Here is a 13,481-nt window from a genome sequence, read left to right as displayed (position 1 = left end):
TCCCTAGGTCCTCAGGACACTGTCCTATCCTGGGTCTCATCCTTCTAATCTAATCACTCTCTGTGTTCCCCTCTCTGGTGTCTCTGCTGCATGTGACACTGTGACCTCTCCTCATACAGACACTACATCCCTAGGTCCTCAGGGCACTGTCCTATCCTGGTCTCATCCTACTTATCTAATCGCTCTCAGTGTTCTCCTCTCTGGTGTCTCCTCTGCATGTGACCTCTCCTCATACAGACACTACATCCCTAGGTCCTCAGGACACAGTCCTATCCTGGGTCTCATCCTACTTATCTAATCGCTCTCTCTGTGTTCCCCTCTCTGGTGTCTCTGCTGCATGTGACACTGTGACCTCTCCTCATACAGACACTACATCCCTAGGTCCTCAGGGCACTGTCCTATCCTGGTCTCATCCTACTTATCTAATCGCTCTCAGTGTTCCCCTCTCTGGTGTCTCTACTACATGTGACACTGTGACCTCTCCTCATACAGACACTACATCCCTAGGACCTCAGGACACTGTCCTATCCTGGGTCTCATCCTACTAATCTAATCACTCTCTGTGTTCTCCTCTCTGGGTCTCTGCTGCATGTGACACTGTGACCTCTCCTCATACAGACACTACACCCCTAGGTCCTCAGGACACTGTCCTATCCTGGTCTCATCCTACTTATCTAATCGCTCTCTGTGTTCCCCTCTCTGGGTCTCTGCTGCATGTGACACTGTGACCTCTCCTCATACAGACACTACATCCCTAGGTCCTCAGGGCACTGTCCTATCCTGGGTCTCATCCTACTTATCTAATCGCTCTCTCAGTGTTCTCCTCTCTGGTGTCTCTGCTGCATGTGACACTGTGACCTCTCCTCATACAGACACTACATCCTTAGGTCCTCAGGACACTGTCCTATCCTGGTCTCATCCTACTTATCTAATCGCTCTCTCAGTGTTCCCCTCTCTGGTGTCTCTGCTGCATGTGACACTGTGACCTCTCCTCATACAGACACTACATCCCTAGGTCCTCAGGACACTGTCCTATCCTAGGTCTCATCCTACTTATCTAATCGCTCTCTCAGTATTCCCCTCTCTGGTGTCTCTGCTGCATGTGACACTGTGACCTCTTCTCATACAGATAATACATCCCTTGGTCCTCAGGGCACTGTCCTATCCTGGGTCTCATCCTACTTATGTAATCGCTCTCTCAGTGTTCCCCTCTCTGTTGTCTCTGCTGCATGTGACACTGTGACCTCTCCTTATACAGATGATACATCCGAAGGTCCTCAGGACACTGTCCTATCCTGGTCTCATCCTATTTATCTAATCGCACTCTCAGTGTTCTCCTCTCTGGTGTATCTGCTGCATGTGACACTGTGACCTCTCCTCATAGACACTACATCCCTAGGTCCTCAGGAGACTGTCCTATCCTGGGTCTCATCCTACTTATCTAATCGCTCTCTCAGTGTTCCCCTCTCTTGTGTCTCTGCTGCATGTGACACTGTGACCTCTCCTCATACAGACACTACATCCCTAGGTCCTCAGGAGACTGTCCTATCCTGGGTCTCATCCTACTAATCTAATCACTATCTCAGTGTTCCCCTGTCTGGTGTTTCTGCTGCATGTGACACTGTGACCTCTCCTCATACAGACACTACATCACTAGGTCCTCAGGACACTGTCCTATCCTGGTCTCCTCCTACTTATCTAATCGCTCTCTCAGTGTTCTCCTCTCTGGTGTCTCTGCTGCATGTGACACTGTGACCTCTCCTCATACAGACACTACATCCCTAGGTCCTCAGGACACTGTCCTATCCTGGTCTCATCCTACTTATCTAATCGCTCTCTCAGTGTTCTCCTCTCTGGTGTTTCTGCTGCATGTGACACTGTGACCTCTCCTCATACAGACACTACATCCCTAGGTCCTCAGGACACTGTCCTATCCTGGTCTCATCCTACTTATCTAATCGCTCTCTCAGTGTTCTCCTCTATGGTGTCTCTGCTGCATGTGACACTGTGACCTCTCCTCATACAGACACTACATCCCTAGGTCCTCAGGACACTGTCCTATCCTGGTCTCATCCTACTTATCTAATCGCTCTCTGTGTTCTCCTCTCTGGTGTTTCTGCTGCATGTGACACTGTGACCTCTCCTCATACAGACACTACATCCCTAGGTCCTCAGGACACTGTCCTATGCTGGGTCTCATCCTACTTATCTAATCGCTCTCTCAGTGTTCTCCTCTATGGTGTCTCTGCTGCATGTGACACTGTGACCTCTCCTCATACAGACACTACATCCCTAGGTCCTCAGGACACTGTCCTATCCTGGGTCTCATCCTACTTATCTAATCGCTCTCTCAGTGTTCTCCTCTATGGTGTCTCTTCTGCATGTGACACTGTGACCTCTCCTCATACAGACACTACATCCCTAGGTCCTCAGGGCACTGTCCTATCCTGGGTCTCATCCTACTTATCTAATCGCTCTCTCAGTGTTCCCCTCTCTGGTGTCTCTGCTGCATGTGACACTGTGACCTCTCCTCATACAGACACTACATCCCTAGGTCCTCAGGACACTGTCCTATCCTGGGTCTCATCCTACTTATCTAATCGCTCACTCAGTGTTCTCCTCTATGGTGTCTCTGCTGCATGTGACACTGTGACCTCTCCTCATACAGACATTACATCCCTAGGTCCTCAGGACACTGTCCTATGCTGGTCTCATCCTACTTATCTTATCGCTCTCTCAGTGTTCTCCTCTCTGGTGTCTCTGCTGCACGTGACACTGTGACCTCTCCTCATACAGACACTACACCCCTAGGTCCTCAGGACACTGTCCTATCCTGGTCTCATCCTACTTATCTAATCGCTCTCTCAGTGTTCTCCTCTCTGGTGTTTCTGCTGCATGTGACACTGTGACCTCTCCTCATACAGACACTACATCCCTAGGTCCTCAGGACACTGTCCTATCCTGGGTCTCATCCTACTTATCTAATCCCTCTCTCAGTGTTCTCCTCTCTGGTGTCTCTGCTGCATGTGACACTGTGACCTCTACTCATACAGACACTACATCTCTAGGTCCTCAGGACACTGTCCTATGCTGGTCTCATCCTACTTATCTTATCGCTCTCTCAGTGTTCTCCTCTCTGGTGTCTCTGCTGCATGTGACACTGTGACCTCTCCTCATACAGACACTACACCCCTAGGTCCTCAGGACACTGTCCTATCCTGGTCTCATCCTACTTATCTAATCGCTCTCTCAGTGTTCTCCTCTCTGGTGTTTCTGCTGCATGTGACACTGTGACCTCTCCTCATACAGACACTACATCCCTAGGTCCTCAGGGCACTGTCCTATCCTGGTCTCATCCTACTTATCTAATCCCTCTCTCAGTGTTACCCTCTCTGTGTCTCTGCTGCATGTGACACTGTGACCTCTCCTCATACAGACACTACATCCCTAGGTCCTCAGGGCACTGTCCTATCCTGGTCTCATCCTACTTATCTAATCGCTCTCTCAGTGTTCCCCTCTCTGGTGTCTCTGCTGCATGTGACACTGTGACCTCTCCTCATACAGACACTACATCCCTAGGTCCTCATGACACTGTCCTATCCTGGTCTCATCCTACTTATCTAATCGCTCTCTGTGTTCCCCTCTCTGGTGTCTCTGCTGCATGTGACACTGTGACCTCTCCTCATACAGATACTACATCCCTAGGTCCTCAGGACACTGTCCTATCCTGGTCTCATCCTACTTATCTAATCGCTCTCTCATACCCCTTTTCCACTTACGATCACGGGTCGCAGCCGGGAGCCTGACACGGGAGCTGCCCCCTGCTGCGACCCGTGCTCGTCCCCTTTCCCATCAGCAGTCACAACCCGGCATATGCCGGGTTGGTGACGCTTCTAGTGACGCGGCAGGGGCGGCGCAGGGAGATCACATGATCTCCCAGCGCCGCCCTTCCATACAGTGTAAACGGGAGCCGTGTCGCATCGACACGGCTCCCGTTTACACTAGAACCCTACCCGGATCATTCCCGTGTCCTACCCAGGTAAATAGCCGGGTAGGATTCACGGGTCACTTGATCCGGGTTGACCCTTTTCCACTTGCCAAAAACACGGGTAAATGCGCGCCCCCGTGCATTTACCCGTGTTTTTTGAGCTAGTGGAAAAGGGGTATCAGTGTTCCCCTCTCTGGTGTCTCTGCTGCATGTGACACTGTGACCTCTCCTCATACAGACACTACATCCCTAGGTCCTCAGGGCACTGTCCTATCCTGGATCTCATCCTACTTATCTAATCGCTCTCTCAGTGTTCTCCTCTCTGGTGTCTCTGCTGCATGTGACACTGTGACCTCTCCTCATACAGACACTACATCCCTAGGTCCTCAGGACACTGTCCTATCCTGGTCTCATCCTACTTATCTAATCGCTCTCTCAGTGTTCTCCTCTCTGGTGTCTCTGCTGCATGTGACACTGTGACCTCTCCTCATACAGAGACTACATCCCTAGGTCCTCAGGACACTGTCCTATCCTGGTCTCATCCTACTTATCTAATCGCTCTCTCAGTGTTCCCCTCTCTGGTGTCTCTGCTGCATGTGACACTGTGACCTCTCCTCATACAGACACTACATCCCTAGATCCTCAGGACACTGTCCTATCCTGGTCTCATCCTACTTATCTAATCACTCTCTGTGTTCTCCTCTCTGGGTCTCTGCTGCATGTGACACTGTGACCGCTCTCTCCTCATACAGACACTACACATATCTGGAATCAAATGGAAAAGCAGAAGCCTCCTGAGGTAACAGGGTGACCTCCGTATCAGATGTGATCAGCAGGAAGCAATCTGTGTACATTTCCCTTTCCTGCATGTGACCGTGTGTGTGTCTGTGTCTGTCTGGACTTTACCCATAGATACACCGTGTGTGAGAGTAATAATCCCCTGATAACGTGATGTGGCCCTGGGCCAGTAGGGTTAGTGCTAGGGAGATGGTATTGATGGTTGTCAGTCAGATCACAGCAGTCAGTAAGAATTCATTTCCCGGTCTGTCACAACAACAAGACACAGAGAAGTGCAGCGAGAGTGAGTCTGATATGGTGTATGGCTGTAACCCCCTATTAGAGGGTCACCGGCCTGTCTGCATGACGTGGTACTGGCGGGACTGTGACATGTCGCTATATATATGTTGTCACACGATCAGTAAGGAAGTATACTGTCAGGTCTCAGGTGGCATAACGTTGTGGTGGTATTATTATTATTATTAATATCTCCTACTGTATACATTGGGGCATAAGTCATTTGAATTGACCCTGGACCACCATCCCAAGGCACCCCTGCTAGTGCCCTGAGACACCCCAGGGTTCTATGGCACACAGTTTGAGAACCACTGCATTGGGGGGTTATTCAAATTTGGATCCGTGCTGCACTGCAGGTGTGGCAAATGTAACATGTGCAGAGAGAGTTAGATTTGGGTGGGTTATTTTGTTTCTGTGCAGGGTAAATACTGGCTGCTTTATTTTTACACTGCAATTTAGATTTCAGTTTGAACACACCCCACCCAAATCTAACTCTCTCTGCACATGTTACATATGCCCCACCTGCAGTGCACATGGTGTTACCCAGTAATGTGCTTTTTTGGTTTGCTGACAAACCTGAATAATGTCCATTATCCTCGGCCGCTAGGATGTGGAGGGTAAATACTCCGTGCACTTGGTGTGTCGGGGTTTGGGGTTTGAGTTGATGCTTATGGTGGGTACAGAGACCCGGCGTCCTAGTTACAGTGGGGTTATTGTACTGCGTCACATCAAGGGTAAGGTCCCTGTGTGTGAGGTGGGGAAGTGGGGGGTGGGGGGGGGGTGAGGTTTGATGGGTTCTTGCTTAGGCGGCCAAATAACAGCACCTCAAACCTCAGTTTCTCACCGGTTCTCCCTCCACAGGCGCTCCACCCTTATATGTGCCACGCCGTACCCACCCAACAGTATATATTCTCCGTAGCGTACTGCGTAATGGCGGCGCTATATAAATAACCAATAATAACCTGTGTTTATCATTGCAGGTAGCAGCAAGCTGCTGAGGGGGCCACCCAGCATCGACTACGGCTCCCTCCCCGTCTGGACACCCCCGCCCTGTATGGTAAGTATTGCCAGGTTCTGCGGCGCGTGGTTGGGTGTGACGCTGGTAGAATGCACCACCTGGCCCCTCATGCTCTGATTCTCGCCTGCAGGAGTTCTGCGGGTACCGGAGAGTAATATGGCAGACGGTTATCTGTTACGTCTTCTGCGCCCTCACCCTCGGCCTGCTGCTCATCATCTTCCACTGGAAGCCGCGGCTGTACCTGCTCGCCACGCACCGGCGCTGCCCCCTGGCTGTAGCGGATAGGCTCGTCATTAAGGTGAACGGATAGTGGTCCTCTCTCATCCTTTGGTTGTCTCTGATGCTTTTTCTCTTTCTGTATTTTTTATATTAAACCATTTCCGGCACCGCTTTCCCGCCTGTTACAGGATGTACCGTGAAATAACACGGAATTCACTATTGGAATTTCTTTATATTCATTCTTTTATTTTGTGACAGACGAGCAATTTAGCATCTGACAATATAAACAAACATTTTATATCTTCCGTTTGCCCTTTGCTTTAAGCCCCATTACATTCAATAACATGTCTTTACGTCCCACGTTTTGCGTCTGCTCCCTGTAAACGTACGATGAAAAGTACGTACACTGCCTGGAGCTCTGTGACTATAAAATACATGTCTGACCTGTGATAACGGATCCAATAAAATGTATGTTTAATATACAATCTGTGCTGTCTTTATAATGTGCATTTATATAGGAGACTCAACACGTTGTAAAATGTTTTATGTTTAGTTTACTAGAATTCCTGGTCATTCTGTCTCCTTCCCCCCTAATTTGCATAGAGTTTTCTAATATTAAATGGAAAGTGAAAAACCTTGGGATTAAAAAACATTTAGTCTTTTACTGTGGAGGTGAAGACTTGTCCGTTCCTCCGTAGACAGGAAATGAATCTGGAAACTCACAATGGAGATTTGCAGACCTGATAGCTGTAATTGTATTTCCCTGTGTAACCTGCTGCTCATAATCTGCCAAGATACAGAGGGAGATGTACTAATCCTTGGAAGGTGATAAAGTACCAGCCAACCAGCCTATAACATGACGTTAGGAACGGATTGTCTGGTACTTTATCTCTCTCTCCACTTTATCACCATGGCTTAGTAAATCTGCCCCAAAGTCCTTTCTCCTGTGTGGTTCTGGGTTACCATGTAACGTTGCTGCTCCTCTGTTTATGGTTCCAGGACACGTTCGGACAGACGAGTATTGTGGAGGTGCAGGTAGAACATGGCGTGGATCCCAGGTACAGTCTTGGAGTGATTTTTTTATTTTTTATAATTTTTTGGGGGGGAATTCGCAGTTTGCTCCCATATGTGTTCCACTGGTTTACGTCTTCCTGCCGGTTCTGTGGTCCAGCTATGTCTGCTCTAATCTGCTCCTCTCTCTCCTGCAGCCTGCAGATCGAGGCCTCTGAGCGCCAGGGCACAGTGGTGGGTGGCAGCGTGGCTCTGGGTGTGGGGGAAGAGGAAGAGTTCAAAGACACCATCCGGCTGCACTACAAGGAAGAGGTGAGGCTGCAGGGCACATGCTGACTCTGTGTAGCCAGGCGCACGTCAGCGTTATAAACAGGCTTTACTGGGGCTAGGACACGGCCGTATCTCTCCGAGCAGCACGCAGAACGTTTCTCAGTCCTGGTGTACGGCGCTGGGGACAGCTGTGCGAGGGCGCTTCAGTTACAGGGATGCGGAACAGACATCGATGTTTATGAGACTGATTGCTGCGGAGCAATTTTGGTTATTACAAGTCTTCAGTGACATCCTGTAATAATTATATGGATGTGGCAGATGTTAATTGTGATTTCAAAACGTTGTAAGAAATCCGTTTTCTACTTTTAACCAGCAACGGGCAGATCGGATTGGTCAGTTTCAGTTGATGCGCGTATACGGTCTGTCCATTTATTGGGTGACTGCTGCTAGGGCCAATCAGCTATCACATCCAGACGTTCACCGATCGGGCAGAACCGCTGGGACCGCTTGCTCGTGGCCTGCGCAGTTCACTCGTGGCGAATGGGCGTAGAATTATTTAAGCGTTGAAGTGCGGACGTGTAATCCTCCTCTCTACCTTGCAGAAAAACGTACTGCGATACTTTGTGTTTGAAGGGATGCGCTACATATGGAGCGATCGCTCAGCGGACTTCATCAAGGTCAGGTAAGGCGACCCACGCTACGGGGCCTAATATGTTAAACCCTTATGTGGTAGTCGGATAGTTTGGCGCTCTTGGTGAGTGGCGTTGTAGTAAAGTGATGGTGCTGCAGGTGTGATCGGTAATCACTTTTTATTTATCTCTGCACGCAGTTCCCTGGCTGACGGATTAGTCTGTGGTGAGATTCAGAAATACAAGTCCGGGCTGAGTCAGACAGACCACGATAACAGGTGAGTATTCAGTGCAACTGGGGCTGCTTTACCAGTTGTGTACACCAGGGGGCAGCACCTCCTCACATATCACACTACAGTAACATGTACTGCACTAGTGCTGGAGGCACCGTGTCACCGTTACTGACCACATAGCACCGGCATGCGGCACGGTGACCCGGGGAAACTGACGTGAGACAGAAATATTGCTTTACAGTATGTGCTGCTTATTTACAGGCAGCGAAAGCCATTTGTGTGCTGCTATGTATCACCCGTGCGGTGGTTGAGTGTCTGCGTCTCTCATTCCACACAGGAAGTTAATTTATGGTCCGAATGAGATTGACGTCCCAGTGAAATCCTACGGGCAGCTTCTAATCGAGGAGGTGAGTGATGTAGCCATCCGGTAACACTGGTCATTCTCGCCAGGTGTAGGCGTCCTACGATCTGGATGGCGGGCGCTTCTCTTCTGTCTATGCCCTGTACGGACATTTGATGTCTTAAGGTGCGCCAGGAAACATCGGTCATTAAAAGTCCAATGACTTCAATGTATCTAATGTCTGAATATAATCTGTGTACACTGGATCCGAGGATGAAAGGTTTTCTTTATCCATCTAATATAAGATCAAGAAAAACTTTCATCCTTTGATCCAGTGTGAAAAGATTATATAAAGACATTTATTAGTTACGTTGAAGTCATTGGACATGATAGATGTTTCCTGGCGCACCTCAAGACATCAAATCCATGTTCTTCAACTGGTCCTCAGCTGACGAGGGACCACTCTTAGGGAAGCTGCCGGTGTGAAAATTCTTGAAAAAAACATTTCATTGAATGTTTTATTGAGTAATTAAAATGATTCAGGTGGCACTCAAACAGTGCGTACACACTTGCCGAGAAAATGAACGACGTCGTTCAGTTTCTCAACAAGTGTGTATGCCGGCAACGATGAGCGATACGCGGCCCCGCGGGGCGTGAACGATCCTCCCTATCGGCTGTGCATGCAGCTCAATATGGACTGTCGTCCAAGAGATGCCTATCTATCTATCTATCTATCTATCTATCTATCTATCTATCTATCCTAGCTATATATCTATCCTATCTATCTATCCTATCTTTCTCTATCGTCCTAGTGGATGCTGGGGTTCCTGAAAGGACCATGGGGAATAGCGGCTCCGCAGGAGACAGGGCACAAAAAGTAAAGCTTTAGGATCAGGTGGTGTGCACTGGCTCCTCCCCCTATGACCCTCCTCCAAGCCTCAGTTAGATTTTTGTGCCCGGCCGAGAAGGGTGCAATCTAGGTGGCTCTCCTAAAGAGCTGCTTAGAAAAGTTTAGCTTAGGTTTTTTATTTTACAGTGAGTCCTGCTGGCAACAGGATCACTGCATCGAGGGACTTAGGGGAGAAGAAGTGAACTCACCTGCGTGCAGGATGGATTGGCTTCTTGGCTACTGGACATTAGCTCCAGAGGGACGATCACAGGTACAGCCTGGATGGTCACCGGAGCCTCGCCGCCGGCCCCCTTGCAGATGCTGAAACGAGAAGAGGTCCAGAATCGGCGGCAGAAGACTCCTCAGTCTTCTTAAGGTAGCGCACAGCACTGCAGCTGTGCGCCATTTTCCTCTCAGCACACTTCACACGGCAGTCACTGAGGGTGCAGGGCGCTGGGAGGGGGGCGCCCTGGGAGGCAAATGAAAACCTTTTTTGGCTAAAAATACCTCACATATAGCCTCCGGGGGCTATATGGAGATATTTAACCCCTGCCAGAATCCGTTAAGAGTGGGAGACGAGGCCGCCGAAAAAGGGGCGGGGCCTATCTCCTCAGCACACAGCGCCATTTTCCCTCACAGAAAGGCTGGAGGGAAGGCTCCCAGGCTCTCCCCTGCACTGCACTACAGAAACAGGGTTAAAAAAACAGAGAGGGGGGGCACTAATTTGGCGTTAGAAATATATAAAAAAGATGCTATAAGGGAAAACACTTATATAAGGTTGTCCCTATATAATTATAGCGTTTTTGGTGTGTGCTGGCAAACTCTCCCTCTGTCTCCCCAAAGGGCTAGTAGGTCCTGTCCTCTATCAGAGCATTCCCTGTGTGTGTGCTGTGTGTCGGTACGTGTGTGTCGACATGTATGAGGACGATGTTGGTGAGGAGGCGGAGCAATTGCCTGTAATGGTGATGTCACTCTCTAGGGAGTCGACACCGGAATGGATGGCTTATTTAGGGAATTACGTGATAATGTCAACACGCGCCAAGGTCGGTTGACGAAATGAGACGGCCGACAAACAATTAGTACCGGTCCAGACGTCTCAAAAACACCGTCAGGGTTTTTTTAAAACGCCCGTTTACTTTAGTCGGTCGACACAGACACAGACAGGGACACTGAATCCAGTGTCGACGGTGAATAAACAAACGTATTCCTTATTAGGGCCACACGTTAAGGGCAATGAAGGAGGTGTTACATATTTCTGATACTACAAGTACCACAAAAGAGGGTATTATGTGGGATGTGAAAAAACTACCGTAGTTTTTCCTGAATCAGATAAATTAAATGAAGTGTGTGATGATGCGTGGGTTCCCCCCGATAGAAAATATGGGCGGTATACCCTTTCCCGCCAGAAGTTAGGGCGCGTTGGGAAACACCCCTTAGGGTGGATAAGGCGCTCACACGCTTATCAGAACAAGTGGCGGTACCGTCTATAGATAGGGCCGTCCTCAAGGAGCCAGCTGACAGGAGGCTGGAAAAATATCATAAAAAGTATATACACACATACTGGTGTTATACTGCGACCAGCGATCGCCTCAGCCTGGATGTGCAGAGCTGGGGTGGCTTGGTCGGATTCCCTGACTAAAAATATTGATACCCTTGACAGGGACAGTATTTTATTGACTATAGAGCATTTAAAGGATGTATTTCTATATATGCGAGATGCACAGAGGGATATTTGCACTCTGGCATCAAGAGTAAGTGCGATGTCCATATCTGCCAGAAGATGTTTATGGACACGACAGTGGTCAGGTGATGCAGATTCCAAACGGCACAAAGGTGTATTGCCGTATAAAGGAAGAGGAGTTATTTGGGGTCGGTCCATCGGACCTGGTGGCCACGGCAACTGCTGGAAAATCCACCGTGTTTACCCTAAGTCACATCTCTGCAGAAAAAGACACCGTCTTTTCAGCTTCAGTCCTTTCGTCCCTATAAGAGTCATATCTGCCCAGGGATAGAGGAAAGGGAAGAAGACTGCAGCAGGCAGCCCATTCCCAGGAACAGAAGCGTTTCCACCGCTTCTGACAAGCTCTCAGCATGACGCTGAGACCGTACAGGACCCCTGGATCCTACAAGTAGTATCCCAGGGGTACAGTTTGGAATGTCGAGACGTTTCCCCTGCGCAGGCTCCTGAAGTCTGCTTTACCAAGGTCTCCCTCCGACAAGGAGGCAGTATGGGAAACAATTCACAAGCTGTATTCCCAGCAGGTGATAATTAAATTACCCCTCCTACAACAAGAAAAGGGGTATTATTCCACACTATATTGTGGTACTGAAGCCAGAAGGCTAGGTGAGACCTATTCTAAATCTAAAAAAATTTGAACACTTACAAAGGTTCAAATCAAGATGGAGTCACTCAGAGCAGTGATAACGAACCGGGATCCATGTCCCAAATTTGCCCTTATCACTAAGGGTACCTCAGGTTCGTGGTACAGAACTGTCACTATCAGTTTCAGACGCTGCCGTTTGGATTGTCTACGGCACCCCGGGTCTTTACCAAGGTAATGGCCGAAATGATGGTTCTTCTTCGAAGAAAAGGCGTCTTAATTATCCCTTACTTGGACGATCTCCTGATAAGGGCAAAGTCCAGGGAACAGTTGGAGGTCGGAGTAGCACTATCTCGGATACTGTTACAACAGCAGGGGTGGATTCTAAATATTCCAAAATCGCAGCTGATCCCGACAACCAGTCTCCTGTGCTTAGGGATGATTCTGGACACAGTCCAGAAAAAGGTGTTTCTCCCGGAAGAGAAAGCCAGGGAGTTATCCGAGCTAGTCAGGAACCTCCTAAAATCAGTGCATCATTGCACAAGGGCCATGGTAAAAAAAATGGTGACTTCCTTCGAAGCAATTCCAGTCGGCAGATTTCATGCAAGAACTTTTCAGTGGGATCTGCTGGACAAATGGTCCGGATCGCATCTTCAGATGCATCAGCGGATAACCCTATATCCAAGGACAAGGGTGTCTCTCCTGTGGTGGTTACAGAGTGCTCATCTTCTAGAGGGCCGCAGATTCGGCATTCAGTTTTGGATGTTGGTGACCACGGAGGCCAGCCCGAGAGGCTGGGGAGCAGTCACACAAGGAAAAAATTTCCAGGGAGTGTGATCAAGTCTGGAGATTTTTCTCCACATAAATATAGCTAAGGGTAAATTTATAATGCTCTAGGCTTAGCAAGACCTCTGCTTCAAGGTCAGCCGGTATTGATCCAGTGGGATAAAACATCACGGCAGTCGCCCACGTAAATAGACAGGGCGGCACAAGAAGCAGGAGGGCAGTGGCAAAAACTGCAAGGACTTTTCGCTGGGCGGAAAATCATGTGATAGCACTGTCAGCAGTGTTTCATTCCGGGAATGGAAACTGGGAAGCAGACTTCCTCAGTAGGCACGACCTCCACCCGGCAGAGTGGGAACTTCATGGGGAAGTTTTCCACATAATTGTAAACCGTTGGGAATTACCAAAGGTGGACATGATGGCATCCCGTCTGAACAAAAAACGGGACAGGTATTGCGCCAGGTTAAGAGACCCTCAGGCAATAGCTGTGGACGGTCTGGTAACACCGTGGGTGTACCAGTCGGTGTATGTGTTCCATCCTCTGCTTTTCATACCTAAGGTACTGAGAATTATAAGACGTAGAGGAGTAAGAACTATACTCATGGCTCCGGATTGGCCAAGAAGGACTTGGTACCCGGAACTTCAAGAGATGCTCACAGAGGACTTATGGCCTCTGCCGCTAAGAAGGGACTTGTTTCAGCAAGTA

General features: G+C 49.0%; 1 protein-coding gene across 1 annotated transcript in view; it reads left to right on the top strand.

The window, feature by feature from the left end:
- The window catches only part of ATP13A2 (ATPase cation transporting 13A2), a 125,069-nt gene that overhangs the window by 62,171 nt on the left and 49,417 nt on the right, over nucleotides 1-13,481 (top strand). Inside the window, 7 exon segments of the mRNA XM_063942101.1 lie at nucleotides 6,043-6,119; nucleotides 6,211-6,378; nucleotides 7,299-7,357; nucleotides 7,508-7,622; nucleotides 8,183-8,262; nucleotides 8,410-8,487; nucleotides 8,780-8,849. Coding sequence (XP_063798171.1) covers nucleotides 6,043-6,119; nucleotides 6,211-6,378; nucleotides 7,299-7,357; nucleotides 7,508-7,622; nucleotides 8,183-8,262; nucleotides 8,410-8,487; nucleotides 8,780-8,849 — 647 coding nt within the window.

Source organism: Pseudophryne corroboree, chromosome 10 (assembly GCF_028390025.1).
Source record: "Pseudophryne corroboree isolate aPseCor3 chromosome 10, aPseCor3.hap2, whole genome shotgun sequence".
NCBI classification, from domain to species: Eukaryota; Metazoa; Chordata; class Amphibia; order Anura; family Myobatrachidae; genus Pseudophryne; species Pseudophryne corroboree.
The sequence above is the reverse complement of the archived record's forward strand: the minus strand, read 5'-3'. Positions and strand labels throughout refer to the sequence as shown.